Consider the following 27,338-nt stretch of genomic DNA (forward strand, 5'->3'; position numbering starts at 1 on the left):
AATAACATAAGTGATTGCCGTCTATATATATATATATATATGTTTATCTACATATATAATATCATACAATCCTGGTGATTGACTAATTAAAAATGGTGCTATTACTGCCATCATCATATATCAATAATTCATTATTGAACTCCCATGTTACTTGATTGGGTCATTTAAAGAAAAGTTTCTTGTTTGCATGAATAAAGTAAAGAGATGATTAGTTCAAAAATAACTGCATATTTTCAGACTCTTTCAAGTGCATTTTTAAAAAAACCCATCATTTTATTTCCAGGATGGGCTGATGAGAAAAGAGCAAAACCACAGCATATCTTGGTAAAATGCCTGAACTCTAAGGATAAGGTAAAATATTCTTACAGCTCTCAATCAAAAAGACCAAGTTAAGTACATAGAGCAAAGCTGGCATGCAACACTGGATGCAGGAAGATGGTAGCCTAGCATTTCGAGATTACTCAGAGAGAACACTTCACTGTGAGAACCCTGAACACATCCAAGAGTCCACTGAGCTAAAAGGAAGAAAGCCATTTGAAGATTTGCAACAACTCTACTGGGCTATCATTCACATATCCCATCAGGGGAAAGTATTTGAAATTAAGACTCAGACGAACCAGGCCAACCGGATTACTACAGGACCAGTGGTATGCCTCTCTTGTTCTACTTTCTCATCATGGACCAGTCTCATTCTCCATGACCTTTTCACAAAGCTCCGGGAGCACTCAAAGCTGGTGACTGTACAAGGAGATGGATGAGTATACCATGCCCTCTTCCCACTGCTACTCCCCAAGCTGTAATTTTGTTCTAAATCTGTGGGAGAAGAGTTTTTTAATTATATTTGAAATGGCAATTATAAATTGGAAATAAATGGGCTTCCTAAAACCTCAATTGCCTAAATTAGGACTCTTCTTATAGAAGGAGTAGAAAACTATGTTATTTGTTCAAGCCGCAATTAAGAATAAGAATGGGAGAATGACAGTTGTTACAAAAAATAAAGCCAAGTCCTATTTGTATCACATTGAGTACAGACCATCCAGTAAGCCATTTGTACTTGTATTTTAAGGCATTGTTACATATGCATCTTTACATACACTATGTAGAGAGACTGGCTTGGAATGAATGGGAAGGGAACAATAACAACAACAACAAAAATACTAAAGATGAGATAGAAGTTATATTTTTGGTAGAACAGGGATTCTCCGAAGTTTCCTGGCTATCTAGTTTAAATACTGTCTGGAGGAATCAATACATTTTTCATTGTAGCTTGCTGAGTTTCAAAGTAGTAAAATGGGATCAGTTAATCAAGGAAGGGCAATTCAAAAAAATGTTTTATGTTACTTAGCTCTTTAAAAAGTAAGAACTAGTTGCTAGAAGTTGAAGATACATTTCAGAAATACACAATTTTGTTAAAAAATCAGTTTTTAAGTATGCTCTTCTCTGGAGGTGTTTATTGGTGTATTTTAAAATGTTCACTGTGAAATAGAATCTTTGGCTGTGGGTTATCAATATTTTCAAGAGGCTAATCAAACTCTCTTTCTCTCTCTCTTCCTCTCCCCCTTCCACTTTCTCTCTTTTACTCTGTCTCAGTAGATAAATTACCCTTGTTTGTATGGTGGTGGTCTTTGCGAGCAATTGATTTTCGTTGACCCTAGGAATATCACTTTCTGTTTGATCAGTGTTTCCTGTTCTATTGTTGCCACCCTCCTTCCTTAAACACATTACTATCCAATCCAGTTTCCCATTTCCAGTAGCTCTCAAATAAGTCTTTATAATCTTTATCTTTTACATTTTGGAAATAGTTTTCTGGTTCTTAAATTCTACTAGGTCAGTGGCTCACGTAACATACATTGCCAAAATTGTGCCTGGCATATATTTGGTGTCAAGAAATATTTGTTATGTTAATTAGTATGATCTATTCACTTATTTCCAATTCTTTTCTCAGATAAAAACTATAAATCTTATTTAACAGATTCTGATTACTGAGCACCTTTTCTGCTCAATCTCCAGTAATCATGAGTCTTTTTGAGTTGCATTCATCTAAAAGCTATTTGCAGGTCAGTGTTGACATATCATTATTATGCCAACTGCTTCTTTTATCTGTCTTCCAAGTTATGCCAACCAATTAGCAATGCTACAGTAGTCCTGGATTTCAATAATAATAATAATCATGATTCTTATTATTATTCTATTCCAAGAGCTAATAAGAATTTTACTTTTTTCTAAGTTGAAAGCCTGTATTATCTATTACAACTTATCAGATAAGAAGAAATACTCCATAGATGATTACAGATGTCTTGCAATAAAATCAGACTATTATCAGAGTGCTATAGCACTATAGCAATACTGGAAATATTTCTGAGCAAGTAATAATTAGATAAATACATGTGGCTTTGTGCTTACTGCCATTAGCTACCACACTATCAGAATACGGTTAGTTACAAGAAAGAAAAGGGAATTAATTGGTTTTGCGATAGCAATATGAGGGAACTCTTGACAACATTTTAAGAACCATAACAATGAAGGAATGAAATCTGGGTTATGGATTCTGCTTCCCTCTCTACCCTGAACTTTGTTTTTAAATTCTGTAACCAATCATTCTCTTACTCTTAGGATATTATTGCTGTAAATGTTAAACTCCTGTTGTCAGTCAGACAAAATGTATCTGCCATCTCTCACCTTTTAGGTCTTGCCATTTATCAGTTACTTTTGCTGGCTGGTGGGGTTTAGTTGAATACATTGTTTTCCCTACATATTCACTTGCATAAAAGACTGATCAGCCGAGTGCAGCAGCTGATGCCTGTAATCCCAGCATTTTGGGAGGCTGAGGCAGGTGGGTCATCTGAGGTCAGGAGTTCAAGACCAGACTGGCCAACATGGCAAAAGGCCATCTCTACTAAAAATACAGAAATTAGCTGTGCATGGTGGCATGCACCTGTAATCCCAGCTAAGGCAGGAGAATCACTTGAACCTGGGAGGAGGTTGCAGTGAGCTGAGATCACGCCACTGCATTCCAGCCTGTGTGAGAGAGCGAGACTCTGTCTCAAAAAGAAAAATAAAAAATAGACTGATCAAATTTTCACTTTTTCTCAAATTATGGCATCAATTTCAGGGACACATTTTTATATTTATCATCTTCTAAAACTTTATAAAATTTTTTTAGTGTACAAAAGTTTAGATCTATCTACTAGACTGAAAATACCCTGCTTCCCTTTTCTATTTTTCCTTACATTTACTTACTTTCCAGTATGATTGCTGTTAGTAATCAGTGTCATTTTCCAATTTCAGAGCTAGGATTACAGTGTTTGAAGAAGGGAGGCAAGAATATCCTCCATTTTCTTTTGCCATAAAGAAGAAAAAGGTTTTATTTTTCCTCCATAGTCAGGCTCTTGGTAGGTTTCCTAGATGTGTTACCAGTATCTCAAACTTGAAATGAGATAATACACCCTAATTGCCCCATTTCAAGAATCACAGTTGTCACCGAGACACACATCCAACTAAGGCAGGAAAGAAAGGACCTGGAATGATCTATATTTTTTCTGTCTTAAATCGACTTAAAATCTTATATATGAGTCTAGTAACAGATACACATATGCACATACACGTTTCCATAAGTATAAAAGTTATATATATCTTTTCTTTAAATTATACAGACCTCTAGTGATAATCATTAAAGACTTAAACCTGGCATGGCAAAATTTTTCAAGTTTTGTCAACTCTGCTAATATTGCAATGCTGTGTAACATGCTGTGTTGGGAAGATTCTAGGCTATGATGGGCCAAGGTAGAAAAGAACATCACAATCTCTTAACTATGTCAATAGGATAGTTATTGGAATAGGTAAAAAAACAATCTATTTGTTATCCATGACCTAATCAAATTATCTGTGCAAAAACTCCTCCTTTCTTCTTTTTAATGAAAGAATATATAAACACACATTCAATGAGCAGAATTTCATTTAACACTTCATAATTTCTAATTACGAGACAATGTATTATGTTTCAGTCATGAGTTAATAATTAAGCATTAGTAAAACTTATTAGTTCAATTAAAATGAAGGTGAGAATAAGCCAATTTAGGAAAATAAAACAGTGCCATTATTTTGAAGTAACTTACTGAGAAGGATTAGAAATAGGGAAGTTGTGTTCATGGTCCTAGGGAGCACATTCACAAACTATGGTGTAAAAGTCAACCCTAGAGTTGCGCAAGACACAACTCTCACAACCATATGTGGTAATCCTGGTGTCTGAACTATGAAAGAAATAAATAGTATAAAATATAATAGTGGCAATACTTGTTTACTTCTTTATGGAATATAAAGGGAAGAGGAGTGCATCAACATTATTGAAGCATATATTAGTTTAGGACTTTATATCCTGTTTGTCGTTACTCATCAAATAATTTATTTTACAATTTTAACCTGTATTTTTAAGATAAATAATCAAATATAATGAAAACTTTAATACTTCACCTCCCAAAAGTACTAGAGATTTAAAATTAGCAATGTTCAAATTAAAGATATTTTACTGATCCTTGACACTCTACTTGTTTTTAAAAGACTATAGTGTGTCTGGGTGCAGTGGCTTACATCTGTAATCCTAGCACTTTGGGAGGCCGAGGTGGGTGGATCATGAGGTCAGGAGTTCAAGATTAGCCTGAACAATATGGTGAAACCCCATCTCTACTAAAAGTACAAAAATTAGTCGAGCATGGTGGCACATGCCTGTGATCTCAGCTACTTGGGAGGCTGAGGCAGGAGAATCGCTTGAACCCAGGAGGTGGAGGTTGCAGTAAGCCGAGATCACACCATTACACTCCAGGCTGGGTGACAGAGAGAGAGTCCATCTTAAAAATAAATAAATAAATAAATAAATAAATAAATAAATAAATAAATGGCTACCGTGTGTGAATGGAGACCAACAGGCTGGAAATTGTCCCCAAGGCAATAATAATTCTTCTGTCTTCAACAATCTACTTAAAATGTTGAAACTGGGTTGTTTACCAACATCATAAGGCATGCAGACAGCTCAGAAGGAGTTCTATGTTCTAAAGTTGGTTATCTTGGACAATTACAACTCCTGGACATACAGCAGGTTGAGTATATTCTGGATAACATATAAGAGGTAGAAGAAGGTAAAAAGTCCTACCACGGAAAATTACTCCCTTTCGTAGAAGAACAAGATGTCAGTGGAATTCCAATCTTGCCCTATATTAGCCTTCTTTGTTGTTCTAGCATGCCTCTTACTGCTTAGAATTCTTTATCTACAATGTTTATAAGTGTTAATGTATAGACAGTTAGCATTTCTGTGGGCTTTAATACCAAATATCAAAAGAAACTTAGATCACCAAGTGATTTCATAGAATAAAAAACACTGGCAGTTCATTTTTGCCCCTGGCGGTTCTCCCATTCTTTGCTTTCTGCTGACGCAAGCAAGGCAAATGGGATAAATGTATGACTTTCATTGATGGGAAAATATACTAATAAAACATTGAGAGACATATCAGAATAGCCCTCATGACATTTATATTCTAGCACAGAAACCAACAATAAGCAAGATAGATACACACACACACACACACACTCACACACATAAAATATCTGAAGGTGATAGGAGCTATGAGGAAAATAAATAAGTGAAAAGGGCTAGGGTATAATGGAACAATGAATTATAATGTTAAATACAGTGGTTAGTGACACTATGTACAAAATATAGTAAGACTGTATGATAGAAGGTAAAGGGGGCAGCTACTTTAGATTGTGTGGTTGGGGAAGAGTTTTCTGCAAAGCTAACATTTAAGCTGACAGCTGGATGCTAAGGAAACAGCCATGTCAACACTTTGGAGAAAAATCTTCACAGGCGCTTAATGAACAGTGAGCCTGGATTGTTGAATGAACAAAAGCCAGCATGTCTGAAGTGCAATGATAAGAAGTTAGATATACAAGATGAAATCATAGAGGTAGGTATGGCCATGTCACACCAGTCATGGTAATATTTTCATTCTTCAACTGTGTCTGTATATATGGTGCATCTTGATTGTGGGTTATTAGCCCCCAAATTTTACCTGGATAGCTATTTTATCCCCTGCATCACTCCTTATGCCTTTAGTCAGCCATTCCATCATTCCATCAGTCAAACTACCAAATAAATATTTATTGTGCTAGGCATGATGCTAAGATGGGGATATAGTGTTGGCCAAAAGAGATACTACCAGCCAGCCCTATCCTTACACAGTATATATTTCAGAGGAGAGTATATAAATGAAATAATTACAAGAATCATTATGTCTAGGAAGTGAGCAAGTGAGATGTATTACTGACATTTCTAATAAAGGATTTTTAACTTAGTCTACAGAGTAAGCCATATATATATATATATATATATATGGCATGTGTATATGCATATCAATTAATGACTATGCAGAAAATCATCCCTAGATATTTCTATTATATTTTTCATAATATATTAAAACCATACATTAATATTCTGCTTTATAATTTTCTAAGTCCTTTCATATGCATTACCCCATTTAATATTCACCATAACTGTGATAGAGGCTGGTCAATGATAACTATCTTCATTTTAAAGATGAATAAACAGAAACCTTGAGAATTTAAGTGACTTGAAGTCACGAAGTGTGCTAGTAATGTACAGTCCTAGTCTCATTTCTGTACTATATATGTTACCAGAGGTATGGTCTGAACTAAATACAGTAAAATTCCTTGTACAATACAGCACTAGTCATTTAGTTTGGAGGCAAAAGGAAAAGAAAACATAGCATCCTCATTCTTAATAAATATGAGATCTAGTTAGGGAGATGTTCAGATGAGCACCAGATAATAAATTGTGCAGAAATTCAGCGTGCAAATGAAGTTAAGGTATAATCAGAACAGTCTGCAATTATTCTATAATCTTGTCTTGAGAGAAATTAATTTTTAAACTGGACATACAAACAGATTATGTGACTAGATCTTGATACTTTTAAATTCTTGAAATTCTCTGGTTTTATTTTTCTTTTCCCATTCTTAAAATCACTGCCAATCAATGAACCTTACCCACCATTTCCTCTTAGTTTATTGCTTATTTAGAAATCTACAGTTTCTTCATTGTGCAGATCTATCTTAGCTGCGTGCTTTCTCTGTTGAAGACTCTGCCAGACACTCCTGAAAACTTTACTCAGCATTCTCTTCTAATTATCTTATTCCCAGCTCTAAGCCTGATGCCAAGATTTCTATTTGAACGACTTCTTCCTAGAATGCTAAATTGTTAACCTTTAGGAAAGCTTCATTCATTTAGCCTTCCTCTATTTCTTAGAAAATCAGTAGAGAATTCTACTCAGTATGCAACCCTGAATTTGTTGCCCTACTAAATAAACATTCTCTGTTGCCGTCACATAGTAGAGTGAGTTTATTTTTCCAATTTTTGCTTAAAGTCAACAAATGTCTGGCTTTACTAATATTGATTATTTTATATTATGTTTTATTATGAGCCAACACCTGGCATACCATCACATGAAAATACATTTGATAAGTTTAAATGATATCATTGTCTTATTTCAAATTATTACATATCTGATCTCTTTCCCTTTCCACTATACCAGGAAATAATTTCCCTATTAATTGTAAATTGCAAACGATAACCTTTCAAGTGATTAAGATGCAATAAAAAAGTCTACAACTTCAATTATATATTTATGTTTATAAACATGTCTTTCTCTTCATGACTATGAACTGGTGCCTGGCATGACACCAGCATGACAAATATTGCTGTTAAACCATCACTATATGACAACATTCCAGGTCCTGTGTTAAACGGTTTTGGTATCCTATTTTATTTTAGCTTTGTATCGACCTATGGATAGATCATTGGTTTGCAATACGAGTTTCCTTTTAAAAAGTCAGTGAAGATCAAAGGTGCATTTTAAAATAGAAGCTGATAAGAAACATCATTGTAAAAAATGAAAAACACTTACAGGAACCAGGAATTTTTTAATCTCTTCCAATGCATGACTCATACGTGAATAAGCTTCCCCAGGTGGAGCAAACACTTCAATTAATACATGAAGCTCATCACTCAAGTGGGCATATTTGGCTTCCCCACTCTTCCTTAGTTCTTCTTCCTGTGAAAAAGGTTATTTTTAGAAATACAAATCCACTCATTGTACATTGATTTAACATTTACTGAGAATATGACAAAGGGGTATAATTTAAGCAAATTTTCCATAAGTAGAAAGAAACCCTTTGAGAAATAAAAATCTGCTGCAAGCCATTTAAACATTTTAAAATCATTTTTGAGTGTTTGAATGATTTTAAAAAACTGCCATAATTATCATCTACAACAGATTTTAATCAGCTAAATGAAAATGCTAAACCCCTGAAAATAAGTCACAGAATTGCCATTAACACTGTAGTCTACATGACTACTTTCTGGAAGGAAAGAATTGTTTTGTGCTTGATGTTTAGCATTTTGCAGATAGTAAGTGAAAGATTATCACTGTGTTCTTTAAGAAAACTAGAACTTTCTAGCTACTTTTTGAGAAGTTAGGAAGGTTACTTGATTGTGATAAAAAGTAGGCTAACTATACAAGTCAAGGCTTATTTCCAAGTCTATGTTCTCACCAGCCCAGATTATCAGCAAGCCTCATACCCACAGCTTTTCTATCTCTTGCTGCCTTTATTTATTTATTTAGTTAGTTAGTTAGTTAATAGGGGAATATTAAAGGGTAGTTGTTTAACATTTTGCCAGCATTGATTTTGCATAGGCTACATAACTTCTGGTTAACCAATGATACTAGGTTGGTGCAAAAGCAATTGCCATTAATTGCTTTTAATGGCATTCTTTTTAATGGCAAAAACCGCAATTGCTTTTGCACCAACCTAATACATTTCCATTGGAAGAGACTTTTCCTAGTATTGTGCCCAAGTCATTATTGAAACCTGGTTAATTCAGTACAGGTGCAGCACAAATCAATATATGATACATATATTTTGTTAATGTATACTAAGTACTTTATACATTTCATCTTTAATCAAAATCATTTTGTACATATTCACATGTTTCAGATTATGAAACTGCGGTTAGAAGACTTAAATAGCTTCAGCCAAATTTGGATCCGGACTCAGTTCATTTTGTAAGCAGATTTGCATTTTTTAGAATTTGAAGATATAAAAGTTGGTGGAAAAGTTTACCTAAATAACATTAATTATGTTTTATCTTTCTTGCCCCTCACAGAAACAACCAGCAGTTACTTCACTAAATTTCAAAAAATAAAACTAAACATGTAATTCTTGGTTTTATGTAGAGATTAGAGACATGACATGAATAGACCTTACCTGGATTTAAAAAAGAACAAATTTGCTGTTGATGTCATGTGAGTTAACTGTATAACCCATGTTAATGTGAGTGTTTACCTGATCAGAAATGCGCATTGTTTTAAAAGATGAAGGATCCCTGAAAGAGATAGAAAGGCATCCCTGCGTTCCTGTATATGTGCCCTTCACCTACTTAAATCCTTCTGATAGTAGCACCTTGTAGCCTGGAAATCCACTCTTCACTTCTCTAAGGATACTTTCAAACTCTACCTAGGACTTGAGAGCTTTTCTTAGTGCCCAATTATCAGTTTGGGGAGGAGAAGCAAAACTAGACTAAATGAAAATACACTCATGAGGTGTAGTAAACATTCATTTTCTCTTCGGGTCCTGCTAAGGTGCAAGCTGCTTGTTCATTCTGGGGCCAACTGGTTTTGGCACACACGATGAAATAATTAAATCAGAGATTTCTTGACACTGTCCCTTTCTATCACTTCCTATGTTGATTCCTATGTGGTTATTTTTGTGTTACCCTCTCCTTACACCTAGAATTTCCTAGGGAACTCAAGTAATTTTCAACTGTATTAAGCAAAATAATATGGTTATTGATTGATATTACCTAGAGTGACATGACTAGCTCATGGTGGAGCTCAACAAAATGAAGAAAACAGCAGTTAATTGACCCTACTATCCTTGGAAGACACAGTGGTGATCGTCATTTGCTACTTGGGATGACCCTTTGGAATCACATCTTCCAGAAGCAGTATGTCCAATAATTTTATAAACCCATCTTAGAAAAAGGGAAGTGGCAGGATAATAGGATCATCCTAGGGAGAAGGTCAGCAGTAAGAAATATGAATAAAGATCTCCATGACATGAATAAGTTTAAGGAAAAGTGCTGTGCCTTGATATGCATATGCAAACATCTCCATAAACCTTTTTAGTGCATAAAGAGCAGCATTGCCGCTAGGCTAGCAAGTCCCACCTTCAGCCCTAAGGCAGTTTTCTCCTTTCTCAGTAAACAGAACATACAATCGGGTTTTACACTGAGATGTTCCATTGCCCAGGGACAGGCAGGAAACAGATGCTTTTCTCTATCTCAACTGCCAAGAGGCCTTCTTTCCTCTTATACTAGTCCTCCTCAGCACAGACCCTTCACGGGTGTCAGGCTGGGGGATGATCAGGTCTTTCCCTTCACACGAGGCCATATTTCAGACTATCACATGGGGAGAAACCTTGGACAATACGTAGCTTTCCTAGGCAGAGGTCCCTGCGACCTTTAGCAGTGTACGTGTCCCTGGGTACTTGAGATTAAGAGAATGGTGATGACTTTTCACAAGCATACTGCCTTCAGGCACTTGTTTAACAAAGCACACCCTGCACAGCCCAAAATCCTTTACACCTTGAGTCACCACAGCACATGTCTCTTGCAAGGGCAAGGTTGGGGGTAGGGGCACAGATTAACAGCATCTCAAATACAGAACAAAATGGAGTCTCTTATGTCTACTTCTTTCTATATAGACACAGTAACAGTCTGATCTTTCTTTTCCCCACAATTTACCCTAGGTAATGTGATGAAGAAATAATTGGAAACATTGATTATATAACCATAGCTTGGACTGGAATGTCATATTTGAGAATTATGTACATCAAATCAGATATGATCAGGCAGTTTAGAGTAGAGTAACATTTTTTTCTTTCTTTTTTTTTTTTTTTTTTTTTTTAGTGACTAAGTCTCACTATGTTGTCCAGGCTGGTCTCAAACTCAAGAGAGGCTCAAGAGAGGCTCAAGTGCTCCTCTAACTTTGGCCTCCCAGATTGCTGGGATTATAGGCATGAGCTAAGACTGAATTTATAGAGCCACTGCTTACAAAGGTCTCTTGGAAAAACTGGCCTGATACCTAGATTACAGGGTTTCTAGCCTTTAAGATAAGTAACAAAGGTCACTTCTGGGTGGGCTTAGGATACTTGGGATAGTCTGGGGACCTCGAGAAGAGAGGAATTCACAAAAATTTATAGGTACTCCAGGTGAAGTAAGGTGGTTGGTTCTTGGCTTGGTTTCACAGCACTGAGAAGACTTTTAAAAGTCCAATCTGAGATTCCTTATGTTAATAAAAAACTTCAGCAGAGGAAACTTAAAAAGATCCATGTGGTCAGTTATCATTATTGCTTCACTTAGGTTATAATGAAGCCAAATCAAATGTAATCAGGACTTGTTTTGCAAACAAGAATAATTTTCCTTTGATTATCATTGATTAAAAATCAGGTGTACTGTAAAGACAAGGTTTATGTTTCAATGGAAAACTATAAACTACTCTTACAGGTTACTAGATTCTAATCTTTATTGTTTTTTAGCTACTTGCATCTCTTTGTAACTGGGTACTACCATCTTCTTAATTTTGTCATCAATCAACAGTTCTACTTTTTCTACCACCCTCCTTACTTGGAATCACTGAGAATTAAAACTGCCACTTTCCCAAAATCCCGTAACAAAAGCTTTCTTATTTCACGTAAACACCAAAAGATTTATTGCTGAAAGAGTTTGGGCCACTCAAAAATTTCACCAGAACACTTGCACCTTCCATGCTATGCTCCAGAAAATAACCATGACTACAGGTATACCACTTCTGTTCTCCTTTAAGATACTTAGAGCCTAACATCAAGAACCCTTCTCAGTGGGCTATACTATGAAGTTAAAAACTGGATTCATCCTATGCTCCAATCATTAATCTTTTTCTGTTTCCCTTTTACAGATATCATATTTTATAATTTTTAACCTGAAATTTCTCCCCAGAGCAATCAACCTAGCTATTTTTGTGAAATTTCTAGGGAAATTTCAGATGGGAAAAATGTGGAGACCCATTTGGAGCCCCAGGGGTTCATACAAATGTTATTTTAAAGTGAAAACAGTTGAGCTAAATAAGCAGAAAAAAAATATGTTCTGAACATAACCTAATCTTACTAAAACAGATATTTGCCAAAGTCAGCTACCACAACCCCTAACTCTGGAGTGGTCTCCAGTCAGGGAAGAACTGATCTTAGGCACTAGGACATTCCAAAATATTGTGTAAACGAGGCTTATCAGAACCATCCATTCATTAAAACCTGAAAACACCCCTTCCCTAAAGTTTGGTATATAAACTTTATCCCTGGCTATTCAGTGAACTACTCAGTACTGAGCCACTGCCACATGCCTGTGTAAGTACATTTTGTCTTATCCTCTGTTCATCTATTGTCTGTTAACTTGCAAGCCTCCAACCACCTGGACCCAAGTTAGAATAGGAAGTTTTTCTGCCAGCATTAAATACGCAGATTCAGTTATAATTCATTTTATGATTAAAAAACTATGCAGTTAAAGTATGCACAACATCACATGTTTTTTCTGCAATTGTAAGCACAAACACAGGCTGTGTAAATAAACAAACAATAGAAGGTTGTAATCCAAAAGACTACCGTGGTGCTCATGAACAAATTAGGATAAGTGACTTTTTTGACAATAGCTTCTCCCACCTAGTCTCTCCTATGGCTTGTTACTTCACCGGATAATGGTATGGGCAGTTGCATAGGTTTCAATTAGGATATTTCAACTTTAGGAGAAACAATAGCTGTATAAATATGATGCTTACTCTTTCACCCGTAAATCAACCTTGTGAATCTTTAGAGTCCAAAGAGAAAGGTCCCAAAGACTGGAAACGTTTTAGTAATATGGGTTAGCCTCGACTGCCACAATTTTAAAGACCATTATTTCTTTTTCACTTCTCGCTGTGTATCGAAACAAATATTTCAAAACTCAAATTTCAATATTTCAAATATCAACCTTTCCTGCAGAGATTCTTACATTGCCCGGGGTCCAGGAAGAGCCTGGACCAGAAGAAGTTAAAGCTGCCTTAGAACTACTAACTGTGTGAAACTGCAGCAAGTAGTTTGCTCCTGTGGCTCCCCGTTACTTCATATGCAAAAGAAGAGGAGGGAACCCAAGAGGACATTTTCAAATGTTGTTATAGGGAGTCACAGGGGTTCCAAAGGCACTTCAGAGACTGCCATGGATCAAAATGAGCATCCTTTCCTATGCATTCAACACCGTCAGCTCAAGTTGGACCTCATTATAGGTAAAAATTTCAGGTGAGACGATACTGTTCTGTAAGTCCAATAAACCAAAAACGGTAGGCAACATTAGACATGATGGGGTCTCAGGTTTCTCACAGCTTCAGTAATTTATGACTTGGCATGTGACTTCCCTTCACAGGCATCCTGATGCTTAGAACTTCAGTATTAGAAAATACTACGATCCAAATACAGTGTCTTCTATGATACATGACCAGCAAAATTAAAAATAAATGACAACTTTTATGTGATTATTTAAGCATCTACAGTAAAGACATTCCTGCATATTTTATGTACATATGTAATTTAATCTTTATAGAACCATAGAAACATTGGGTGGATTTTGGAAGCACCAGAGTATATGGTTTCTTAAAAATGAATTTTGGAGTCAGAGAAATCTAGATTTAAATTAATAGCTCTGATATTGGCCGGGCGCGGTGGCTCAAGCCTGTAATCCCAGCACTTTGGGAGGCCGAGACGGGCGGATCACGAGGTCAGGAGATCGAGACCATCCTGGCTAACACGGTGAAACCCCGTCTCTACTAAAAATACAAAAAATTAGCCGGGCGAGGTGGCGGGCGTCTGTAGTCCCAGCTACTCGGGAGGCTGAGGCAGGAGAATGGCGTGAACCCGGGAGGCGGAGCTTGCAGTGAGCTGAGATCTGGCCACTGCAGTCCAGCCCGGACTACAGAGCCAGACTCCGTCTCAAAAAAAAAAAAAAAAAAAAATAGCTCTGATATTTACTATCTGTGATGTTTGAAGAAACTTGTTTAATTTTTAAGCTTTAGCTTCTTAATCTGTAAAACAGGGAGACTGTGGACCTCTCAGGAAAAGATGAAATGAGGTAACATAGATGAAAGTACAGTGCCTGGCATAGTATAAACACTCAAAGAAGGTTAGTTTTTCTCTCAGAGAAGCTAAGTAACTTGGTTGTGGTTATTCATTTAGCAAGGGGTTTGAAAATGGTCTGCCCTATGCCAAGGTCACACTTTTATGTTAATGAATGTTTATTTTGTACATTAAATTCACTTGAAATAATATAACTACAAAAGTTTCCAATTAAATGTTGCTGCGGTATAACAAAGAGTGTATCAGTTTGATGTTAGTTTAGTTATTAAGTTAATTTAAATGTATAACTTGAAGGAAATATATACTTGAAAATTATTCTAAACCAAAAAGCTCAAGTGTTTTAGAAAGATAAGGAAAAATAAACATCACTATATTTCTTAGTCTGGTCAGGTTGCTATTGCAAAATATAAACTGAGCGGCTTATTCAACAGACATTTATTTTTCATAGTTCTGAAGGCTGGAAAACAAAAATCAAGATGCTAGCAGATTCTGTTCCTGGTAAGGGCTCTTTTCCTGGCTTGCAGAAAGGTCACCTTATTTTTGTATCCTCCCACACATGGCAGAAGAGAGAGGGCTCTGGCACCTCTTCTTACAAGGGTACTAATCCCACCATGCGGGGCTCCACCCTTATGATCTCATCTAAACTTAAATACCCACAAAGGCCCCACCTCCAAATGCCATCACATCGAGGATCAAGGATTCAACATATGAATTTTGAGGGACACAAACATTTAGTCCACAGAATCATATGTACTTTCTTGAATTTGTACCTTTCAAATAAACTTTAGGGTTATTGTCTACAATATGTTACATGGGTCACATAACATGGACCACATATCATGGCAATTAACAGTATAGCTTCTATTTCATGATGGCCAGAATTTAAAATTCCAGCTTTTCCACTTAATAGTATATAAACTTGGGCAAGTAGCTCCACTATTTCAGCCTTCTAATTCCTCACTTATAAAATGTGGGTAGTTATAACGGTAGTAACACAAGACCAAATCCAATATTACTGTTACTAAACATTATTATAGGAAGTATCTTTGTTTTAAAACAATATGCTAAATTATATATGAACCAAAATAATTAAACTTCTAAAATCCCAATTATTCTCACAGGCGTAGCTCTTCCAATGACAGGAATAAACCAAATTAAAAAAAGTTGAAAATGCATGATATACTGTATGTGCAAGTTTTATACTTTTATTTTTGCTTTAGCAATTATTACTGTCATATTTTACCTCAGAGTTATAATTTACTAAAGTGCTTTTTGCAGGTTTTTTCTTCTTGATGCCACAGGGTACTTTCTTTTAACATAAATCTTCTTCAGATATAAATAAGTCTATTGTCTGCACAGCTTTTACCATCAAGAAATTCAAATAAACACACATTTATTATTTATACCTTGGCCTGAATGGGATTGTTCTGAATCCCCAATTTAAAGACATTTTTAAATGGGTATATGTGGAAATTCTTTCATGCCAGAACAAATTAATTGTCCCAAATTTACACACACAAAAGGATTTTGTACAAATGGATGCATATAAATGCATGATAGAGAAGCAATAGCTAGATTCTAAAGAGCACCTTCAAACTCTTGTCACTTCACTTCTAAATGCCTGCTCTCTTTGAATTAAATGCGGCAAGAATTCTTCCAGGATCAGGCCATCCATACTCCAAATGGTCACCTATGAGAAGGGAAATCTTTTCACAATTGCACATCCATACAATACTCACTAGATTCATTTAGGGCACAGAAAGTACTAGAAACATCAACAGAACCAAGGGTGATATTTTAAAAAGTAGCAAAGGATTCTGAATGCAGAGAAGTGGTTAGTGCCAAACACAAGTGATTAGTGCCAAATACAAGTTTACTTATCTTGAGTTTGTAGTCTGTGGGTTTACTAGAGAGTAGGAAGCTTAAATCATACACTCTAGGCTATATCAAGGATGGTAAATTCCTCAAATAATAAAAGGGTGTTGTCCAAACAGTGAAAGAGTGTCTTGATACAATAAGAACAGCGGTTTAATCAAGGAAAAGAAGGCAATTGATCTTGATCAAACAGAATCTAGAGAAAACTTTATAGGTCTTCACTCTGAATTAATATATGAGAGACTTGTTTTCCTACATTTCAATTGCCTATTAATTAGTGTACTTACAAATACTTGTTTCATGGAACAGGGAAATATGGGAGTACACTTATCTCAATGAGCTTCTCTTATGTTTTCTTTCTCAATTCCAACTGGATACAAATGGACTTTCTTAGGGTTCAGTAGAAGAAACTGGTCTAAGACTACAGAGGTACTTGCCAAACAGCGTTGGAATCTAATGAAAAGACATAGGAAGTGGGGAGTGGGTGCTGGGAAGAAACTGGCATTTAGAGATCTCTGGACTCACAGAGGAAGTGCATGTAAGCGTTCTAGTTCTCTCTGACTTCAAAAGCTGAGAAGAAACCAAGAAACGGGTTGAGTACACTTTTCCTTTGAGACTGGGAAAAATCAGAAAAATCGAAGAGCAAAGGTATCAGGAGAAGCATCACAGGTCCACAAGGGTGAGAATCACTTTGGTTTCCACTCTTTGAAGGATTCCTACACTATTGTATTTCAACAACTATATCTACACTAACAAATAAAAACAGTAACTAATACTAGCAGCCATAAAGAGGAAAATCAGAAAGAACATTTGAACACATGCCATTTGAACACATGTCAATTGAATTGCTGGAAGAAAAAGATGAACACTTGAAAAAGATGAAATAAAAACATTTTTAAAAGCAGTTGAGGATATAAAATGCAGACACAAAATTTATGGTGTTAAAAGACATGATTTACCATGTAAGGACAAATACAAATTAAAAATCAGAGGCTAGATTATCTCTGTTGAAAATAGATTTTCCCACTCTCCTTTTTCTCAGAGCATTTATGTTAGAAAACTTGTAATTGTAGAAAACCCCATTGTCTCAGCCCAAAATCTCCTTAAGCTGACCAGCAACTTCAGCAAAGTCTCAGGATACAAAATTAATGTGCAAAAATCACAAGCATTCTTATACACCAGTGACAGTCAAACAGAGAGCCAAATCAGGAATGAACTTCCATTCACAATTGCTTCAAAGAGAATAAAATACCTAGGAATCCAACTTACAAGGGATGTAAAGGACCTCTTCAAGGAGAACTACAAACCACTGCTCAGTGAAATCAAAGAGGACACAAACAAATGGAAGAACATACCATGCTCATGGATAGGAAGAATCAATATCGTGAAAATGGCCATACTGCCCAAGGTAATTTATAGATTCAATGTCATCCCCATCAAGCTACCAATGAGCTTCTTCACAGAATTGGAAAAAACTGCTTTAAAGTTCATATGGAACCAAAAAAGAGCCCGCATCTCCAAGACAATCCTAAGTCAAAAGAACAAAGCTGGAGGCATCACGCTACCTGACTTCAAACTATACTACAAGGCTACAGTAACCAAAACAGCATGGTACTGGTACCAAAACAGAGATATAGACCAATGGAACAAAACAGAGTCCTCAGAAATAATACCACACATCTACAGCCATCTGATCTTTGACAAACCTGAGAGAAACAAGAAATGGGGAAAGGATTCCCTATTTAATAAATGGTGCTGGGAAAACTGGCTAGCCATAAGTAGAAAGCTGAAACTGGATCCTTTCCTTACTCCTTATACGAAAATTAATTCAAGATGGATTAGAGACTTAAATGTTAGACCTAATACCATAAAAATCCTAGAGGAAAACCTAGGTAGTACCATTCAGGACATAGGCATGGGCAAAGACTTCATGTCTAAAACACCAAAAGCAACGGCAGCAAAAGCCAAAATTGACAAATGGGATCTCATCAAACTAAAGAGCTTCTGCACAGCAAAAGAAACTACCATCAGAGTGAGCAGGCAACCTACAGAATGGGAGAAAATTTTGGCAATCTACTCATCTGACAAAGGGCTAATATCCAGAACCTACAAAGAACTCAAACAAATTTACAAGAAAAAAACAAACAACCCCATCCAAAAGTGGGCAAAGGATATGAACAGACATTTCTCAAAAGAAGACATTCATACAGCCAACAGACACATGAAAAAATGCTCATCATCACTGGCCATCAGAGAAATGCAAATCAAAACCACAATGATACCATCTCACACCAGTTAGAATGGCGATCATTCAAAAGTCAGGAAACAACAGGTGCTGGAGAGGATGTGGAGAAATAGGAACACTTTTACACTGTTGGTGGGATTGTAAACTAGTTCAACCATTATGGAAAACAGTATGGCGATTCCTCAAGGATCTAGAACTAGATGTACCATATGACCCAGCCATCCCATTACTGGGTATATACCCAAAGGATTATAAATTATGCTGCTATAAGGACACATGCACACGTATGTTTATTGCAGCACTATTCACAATAGCAAAGACTTGGAATCAACCCAAATGTCCATCAGTGACAGATTGGATTAAGAAAATGTGGCACATATACACCATGGAATACTATGCAGCCATAAAAAGGGATGAGTTTGTGTCCTTTGTAGGGACATGGATGCAGCTGGAAACCATCATTCTTAGCAAACTATCACAAGAACAGAAAACCAAACACCGCATGTTCTCACTCGTAGGTGGGAACTGAACAATGAGATCACTTGGACTCGGGAAGGGGAACATCACACACCGGGGCCTATCATGGGGAGGGGGGAGGGGGGAGGGATTGCATTGGGAGTTATACCTGATGTAAATGACGAGTTGATGGGTGCAGCACACCAACATGGCACAAGTATACATATGTAGCAAACCTGCACGTTGTGCACATGTACCCTACAACTTGAAGTTTAATAATAATAAATAAATTAAAAAAAAAAAAAAAGAAAACTTGTAATTATAAGTGCTTTCTCCTCCCTTTGAAATGTATATAAATCCTTTTGGAGACTAGATAGGCCTTTTGTCAGGTTTATGACCTAGTAACGTCTTTCCCAAGGGCTCAGGAAATCATCTCTTTAAAATGTAAACATCACTGGAGATAGCATCCCTGTCTCCCATTTTCTGTCAAAGGACAGGAGCCTAACTTTGGTGGATGTCTTGTTCCAAGTTGCAAAACTAGTTCCTGCCATAAAGATACAAGAAGTTTGTTTTTCCTTTGGATAAAGCCAATTAGCTAATCCAGATGCTCATCCCAATTGCCAGGTAAAGTTAGGGTGAATTATGTTTGACAAATGGTGCTGTCACATTCTTTCTGGAGCCTGCTTACTGTTTTCCTTGAAAACACGTATGTAATGGGTTGTATCTGCTTGGCTATATGAAAGTGCGAGATTTCTTTTTGTCTTTGTGATCTCTTAGTAGATTGCTTGCGATGTGCATCACATTCAGGTTTAATGCTCGTTCACTAATAAAAGTGTTCACTTTCTCTGGAAAGTAGAGTTTTTCTGGGTTGAGAGAAGATTTTTGTTTTTAATTCTATTTCCTCATCACCCATTGAAACAAATGGTAACAGATTTTGTTGATACTCTGCCCATATCCCCATGCCTTAGTATCTCCATGCAATCAGCATTGATTTGTCTTTTTCTCCTGAGGGCTTGCTCTGGCCTGGGGATCCTTCCACCCTAGGATAGAACAGGGAAGAAATCTGCTTTCCAAGTCTCAACTAGTGACTGGGGCGGGGTTGGGGAGGAACTGGTGTATAAATAGCCAAGGTTGTTCAACCTTTGCATGTGCTAACTTGTATGTTCTTTCTCAGAGTTCTGTGGTGGAATAAGCACCAGTTAGTTGCCCACAGTTTTAACTTGCTTGAGAATGCACCCTCTCTGGGTTTCGTTCATTTCCTTATTTCACTTCTCATGCCTCTACCTGGACCACCAGAGATCTTCCAAATAAACCTCACATAAGTAAATTTTGCCACCGTCCCTCTGTTGGGGGAACTCAAACTAAAGTAATTCAGTAGCTTAAATAAAGAGAGAGATAGCTGAAATCAGAATTTTTGTCCAGAAAGTGAGAGGTGACAACGTGCTAGCAGCCCTCACTCTCAGCTCCTCCTCTGTAATGTCTGTCCCCACTTCCAGCATAGGACCCTAGCCAAGCCCAGAGGAGACCGGCCTCTAGGGAGCCCACCATAGCCTTCCCGGGTCGGGGGCACCAACTCGGCCCAACTGGGCCTCCCCTCTTCCACTAGGAAGCCCTGCCGCTCCTTGTGGGCCTTTGTCCTGACGGTGCGCTTAGCATCCTGTGCCAGCGTGAGCACTTCAGTCTGCCACTGCACTGTGGGAACCCCTCTCTGGGCTGGCTGAGGCCGGAGCCTGCTCCCTCTGCTTGTAGGGAGGCACGGAGGGGGAGTCGCAGAGGGGGAGACGTGATGGGGAGGCCCAGGCGGAAACCAGGGCTACACCAGCCACTCACAGGCCAGCACAAGTTCCCACGGGTGCCGGCACAGATGGCCTGGCACTTGCAGCGCAGGCCACTGCCGCAGGCCCTGGACAGTGGGGGCTTAGCACCAGGGCCAGCAGCTGCAGAGGGTGCACTAGGTCCCCCAGCAGAGCCTGCCTGCAGGGGCTGTGCTGGAATTCTCCCCAGCCTCTGCTGCCTCCCTGTGGGGCAGGGCTCCAGACCTGCAGTCCACTATGCCCAAGACTCCCCTGCCCCTGTGGGCTCCTGCCCAGCCCAAGCCTCCCCAAAGAGCACTGCCCCCTGCTCCTCAGTGCCTGAGTTCCATCGACTGCCCAAGGGCTGAGGAGTGTGGGTGCGCCAGGCTCAACTGGCGGGCAGCTCCACCTGCAGCCCTGGTGCTGGTTCCACTAGGTGAAGCCAGCTGGGCTCCTGGGTCTAACTGGGACTTGGAGAACCTTTATGTCTAGCGAAGGGATTGTAAATACACCAATCAGCACCCTGTGTCTAGTTCAAGGTTTGTAAATACACCAATCAGCACTCTGTGTCTAGCTTAGGCTTTGTAAATACACCAATCAGTGCTCTGTATCTAGCTAACCTAGTGGGGACTTGGAGAACTTTTCTAACAGGCTGTGTCTAGCTCAGGGATTGTAAATGCACCAATCAGCACTCTGTCAAAATGGACCATCAGCTCTCTGTAAAATGGACCAATCAGCAGGATGTGGGTGGGGCCAGATAAGGGAATAAAAGCAGGCTGCCCAAACTAGCCAGCAGCAACCCACTGCGTTCCCATCTTACACTGTGGAAGCTATGTTCTTTCGCTCTTTGCAATAAATCTTGCTGCTGCTCACTCTTTGGGTCCATGTCGCCTTTATGAGCTGTAACACTCACTGTGAAGGTCTGCCGCTTCACTCTTGAGGCCAGCGAGACTACAAACCCACCGGGAAGAATGAACAACTTTAGATGCGCTGCCTCAAGAGCTGTAATGCTCACCGCGAAAGTCTGAGGCTTCACTCCTGAAGCCAGCGAGACCACAGACCCGCCAGAAGGAAGAAACTCCAAACACATCTGAACATCTGAAGGAACAGACTCTGGACACACAATCTTTAAGAACTGTAACACCGCGAGGGTCCGCGGCTTCATTCTTGAAGTCAGCGAGACCAAGAACCCACCAATTCCGGACACAAAAGTTTAAATGCAAAATAATGCCATAAAGTAACAACGATCATGAAGGAAACATTAGGGAAGTGGAGGGTAGACCCAGTAAAGTCAAAATGGCAATAATTTTTTAAAAATCTACTTATATAAATTCTACAAAGAGAAAACATAAGAAATAACAAAAATGAATAATGAATCTGCTATTGCAATGGCTTATTTAATTCCACACAATTGGAAAGACTCACAGGGTATATCATATTAAAGTCTCCGAACTTTAAGTGAAACAAAAACAAGAGCTCATACAAGCTTCTAGAAGTAGAACTACAAAGAAAAAAGTTCAATTGGTATGGAACTTCTCATCTATGAAAATTTGAATTTAGAAATAAGAATAATAACATCCTCTGAACAGCAAGCTCTGTGCTAACTACTTCACACACATAATTTCATTTTGTACTTCAGAAACAGTACCTAGCATTTGATAACCTTTTTATTTTTTATTTTTATTTTTTGGGTCTTGCTTTGTCACGAGGCTGGAGTGCAGTGGTGTGATCTGAATTCACTGCAACCTCTGCCTCCTGGGTCTAATCAATTCCCCTGCCATATCCTCCCATGTAGCTGGGACTACAGGCATGCACCACCATGCCCAGTTAATTTTTTGTATTTTAGTAGAGACAGGATTTCACCATGTTGGCCAGGATGGTCTCAATCTCCTGACCTTGTGATCCATCTGCCTTGGCCTCTCGAAGTGCTGAGATTACAGGCATAAGCCACAGTGCCCGCCCTGATAATCCTTTTTTGCATTGAGAACTACATGGCGCCTGAGTTCCCAGGACCATGGATGATTATAGTACAATAAGGTGATGTGTCATCATTTTGACTTTTCCACTATAAATATGATATTCTTCCAGGAAATGCAATGTTCAGACCACCTGGAATTAAGTCCATTAAAACATTTTCACTAATGTAAACAGAAAAAGCCTATTTCTAAGAAGGCTCAATAGCCTAAAATTAGTGATAAATTAAAATGCTCTGAGTACATACCAAATAAAGTAATAAGCAAATCAAAAGCTATTTGTCAAGAACATGTTTGTGGATAGTATTTTGAAATCACTTTATGTAGCATGCTGAGTCTTAGGGTAGCTGGGTCCTGTTTTCTATTTCAAGAAGAGGCATCCTTGTAAAGAAAAGCCTTAATGAAGTCTGAGACCGGCATGCTTTAAGTTTGGAACAGGGCCCAGGAAGAAAGATAGGTTGAACAGAAACCTATGAAACCAATTAAAAAATGGTGACAGCCAGTGAGCTGGGCAAGAGGATCACAATAAAGAAATCTTCCCCCGGTAGATATTGCCAGAATCACTTCTGAGCCTTATGATGTTGAAAGGGTGAGTCGTAACTGCCAACCAATAATGGAAAAGCAAACACAAGTGAGTCCCAGTTGACAGGGAGCAATAGGCCAAATGCCTGTTTTTGAAAGAAATTTTCAAAGTGGAATATCAGTTTCCGAGAGGACATCTTGTTTGTGGAGGAGGCAGCAGGAGGATGCCCAGTCAGCTCTGACCCAGGGCTCTGAATGGAGTGACTAAGCCAGAGAGGGGAAAACAAGAACAACACAACGAAAGGCTAAAAAGGTTGCTGAAGAAGGTCTTGCAGAATTGTATAGATGCTGCCCACTGGGAAGGCAATGGTTGCAGTCTGATCAATATGGCCCTAGACAATGTCATATGGAATGTTTTACTTTGGACAGAAGCATTATGCTGTTTTTCAGGCAAACGGATTGAGAAGTAAGCACCATCAGGACCTATAAAGTGGCTAACCGCTTACTAGAACATAGCTGGTGTCAGTGCGAAAGGGCATCCAAATTTACAGCATGTACTCAAGGTCAATAAATGCCAGGGGCAGAAAATATATACTGCTGCTACTTTTAGCATTTGAAAATCAAACTTGATCATATTAGTTCCTGCTTACTTACAAGTCTTGGCTAACCATCTTGTTTACCTAAACTTCAACAATTTTATCCTGGCATTTTAGACTTTTTTAATTTGACACTGGTTTAGCTTACCTGTTCTATCTTCTGCCATCTCCTTTGTGAACACCATTTTTCAATCACAAGAAAATACCTTTCTTTGAAATTACCATCCTCTTTTAAACCTCTATGCACATTTCTTCTTGCAATGTTCAGATTGAATATATTTAGCCAGACTCCACAGACTCAGCAATGCAGAAGTAATTGCTCCATAGTATCTTCCATGTAGTATCTTCTAAATGATATTAGATCATAGATATTTGGTATTATAGTACTAATATCAATTGTATCCTGCCTCATAATACTTGGCTCCATGGGTCCTTTTAAACATGGAGTATGTTTTTCTGTAGGGGTCTGATGTGTGTGTGTTTGTTGTATGTGTGTGTGTGTGTGTGTGTGTGTGCGCGCGCGCTTATATGTGTAACCAGAGTGGGAAGAGTATAGTTAACTGAGGCTTTTAAAATCATATCTAAATGATTAATAATATATATAATATCTATATACATTTGTATTAATCATTTTAATCAAAGAAACAGCTTTCTGTTACCTGGAAAACAAATATTTTCCAGGGGGAATGAAGGACACAGAAAATTGACCTTTTAAATATTGCAATGTCTTATCAAATGATCTTTTTCCCTTTCTATCCTTTATTTTTGTCAACTTAATGAATGCTCTACCAATACTGGAAAATACAACCCTAGTACCAGAGATGCCTGAGAATCTGTAAGAGATAGAGTATATGGGAGGAAGGGTGTACTGGTGCCCTTCTGTAACTAAGCTTCAAGCACAGTTGCTTACCAGCAAACTGATATGATATTGAAGCTGCTACAGAATTTCTCTTGGGCCCTGAAAAGCCCTTTTGCAGTCCTTTTCTCTAAGTCTGCAAAATTGACGTGTTTGGGAAAAGTGTAAGGGCAGAGTATGGGAGGAAGTGCTAAGGCCTGGATATGGGCTCCCCATAATGCCTTATACTTGTTAGCACACATCTTATTTCATACGGCCCAGAAAATATGCTTGCCAGGAGAGAAACTTTTCCCTACTAGCCATGACAGATGTTTTCTTCAGAGTATCACCGAAAACCTTTCATCACCACCTACCTATGTTTACATAGGGCTTAGACTCACTCTTTCTTTACTCCAGGGCAGCAAGCATATTGAGATGCTACATAAACAGAAAGAAAAATAATAGCTTAAAACAAGAAGTGTTTGTCCTATAGAACTGATAATTATAGAAGAGATACAGAAATATTAACAGAGTCTGTAAAGTTTTAATCCAATCTCTTCTCAGCATATGCCCCTCCCCACCACTGCTAGCCTCAAAAGCTAGCATGCCTACAGTTATGGCAGTCAGCAGTAATGAACATATCTGGAGAACTAAGATCACAGACAGGAGGGCTACAGCTGCCCTCTACTCCTTCAGCCCCATAAAATCATATATATGTTTTTTTGATGTGAGCTTATATATTCAGCTGCTTGCTCCTGGTGCTAACATTGCCACAGCTCTGAAAAGAAAAACAAACATATATTGGCTATCCACAATGTCCTACAACACCACTAGGGATTTTCTCACCTACAAACTTATTTAAACCTTGTAATAGGTTAATGTTATCTGCATTTTGACTCTTAAGGAAACGAAAGATTTTTTGACTCTACCAGACTAAACTTTAGGAAATGAATTGACTCAAATGTTCAGCTCAATGGTAACTGTCAAACTCACATGTGATAATCATATTTTGTCTCATATAACAAACTAGAAAGTCAAGGCAAGCCTGAGGCTGGATCCTGATCTACAGGGTATTTTGCTGTTTACCTTGCTGCCTGCTGCTCAAGGAACTGACTGGCAGAATGCAGTGATATTGGAGCACAAGAAACTCCTCTTAGTGAGCTAAATGTAAGGTACCAAATAAATTACGATTTTCCTGATCTCAATGGTCTCAGGAATTCTAACAAAGCCTTAATTCTCAAGGGAGGATTTCTGCAAGGAGGAGTAATCCAAGGATATGGTCACTTCAGTCTTACAGATTCAAAGAATCCCTTTGACCAGAACAGGCATTGGGATAGAACTCACCTCTAGGGCCGGGCGCGGTGGCTCAAGCCTGTAATCCCAGCACTTTGGGAGGCCGAGACGGGCGGATCACGAGGTCAGGAGATCGAGACCATCCTGGTTCACACGGTGAAACCCTGTCTCTACTAAAAAATACAAAAAACTAGCCGGGCGAGGTGGCGGGCGCCTGTAGTCCCAGCTACTTGGGAGGCTGAGGCAGGAGAATGGCGTGAACCCGGGAGGCGGAGCTTGCAGTGAGCTGAGATCCGGCCACTGCACTCCAGCCTGGGCGACAGAGCTACACTCCGCCTCAAAAAAAAAAAAAAAAAAAAAGAACTCACCTCTAAAAAAGTGTCTTTCAGGACCAGCATGAATTGACAGATTACTTTTATTCCAGAGTCAGACTGGTAAGAAGAAACTAATCACTTTCTTAAGAATCCTCTATCATTCCCCTTTTGAGACTGCCTACATCTGCCTGAAAAATAAGGATCCAGAAAGATGGCTTTGATGGTTCTGCTCTAAACAGTCACTAACATAATGTTAATGTATTAATGTAATAAATATTTAAAATGCATGTTCTTGTGAAGATTCTGTGTTATGAGTTTTTAGGGGTGGTCTCTGACCTGAGAGAGCTCATTGTTTACATAGAGAGATAAGGCAACTACATATAATAAATTCTGGTATGAGATAAAGGTCAGAAGAAAAGTTATGGGAAGTTTATTCATGGGTTTATATACTCATTCAGCAAAGTTTACTGAGTAAGGATGCAAAATATTTATTGTAAGTGCAATAAAAGAAACAAAAGGGAGTGGGAAGATCCTGGTAAAATGGTGTACTATTTGGACAGAGTGTGTGTGGGGTCTTCGTGGTGAGTAATGAGAAGGTGCTCACCTCCAAGGACACCAGGGGTGAGTAGGTGAAGTGATATTGCAGGCACAGAGGAGAAGAAGGGAAAATATTCTAAGGGAGGCAGGAAAAAAAACAGGCATGTCTGAGGAGCAGAAAGAAAGCCCATGTGGTTTGAGCGTAGAGAATAAAATAGAAAATGGAAGCAAATAAGGTTTGAAGTAGCAGATGTAGACAAATAATATAGGGCTTTATAAGGCCACAGTAAAGGGTTCCTTTTTCCTGCTTTTGAATCCTTTATCATGGCCTACAAAGCACTATATTATGTATAATATCTAGGGTATCTATATGTTGCTTATTAGGGGAGATGGGGACTTTGATCCTGAATTTTACACACATAGTTAAGTGTATCACAAAAGGTACAATTAATTGAGAAGAGTTTAATGGTAAGAAATGTCCAATTGTCAAGTGATAAAATTGCTAATATATCAAAATATTAGAAAAACAAGACTTTATCCTAGAAGTGACTATTTTTGCTTTACTTTTTAACATATTTAATGTCTACTTTTCTAATATACAAAGTATGATAGAAGAGGTATTGGCTCAGCTAGGCTTTGA

At 38.1% G+C, this 27,338-nt stretch overlaps 1 protein-coding gene across 16 annotated transcripts in view; it reads right to left on the minus strand.

Annotated features, from left to right (window-relative positions):
* Nucleotides 1–27,338, minus strand: part of KHDRBS2 (KH RNA binding domain containing, signal transduction associated 2) — a 638,920-nt gene that overhangs the window by 320,209 nt on the left and 291,373 nt on the right. For all 16 annotated transcript variants that reach the window (XR_012089217.1, XR_012089216.1, XR_012089204.1 and 13 more), the window contains exon 4: nt 7,971–8,117. Coding sequence is in view for 1 of the 16 variants with exons in the window: in XM_008013623.3 (XP_008011814.1) it covers nt 7,971–8,117 (147 nt within the window). In the remaining 15 variants the exon portion in view is untranslated. The remainder of the gene's footprint in view (nt 1–7,970; nt 8,118–27,338) is intronic.

Source organism: Chlorocebus sabaeus, chromosome 17, assembly GCF_047675955.1.
Source record: "Chlorocebus sabaeus isolate Y175 chromosome 17, mChlSab1.0.hap1, whole genome shotgun sequence".
NCBI lineage: Eukaryota > Metazoa > Chordata > Mammalia > Primates > Cercopithecidae > Chlorocebus > Chlorocebus sabaeus.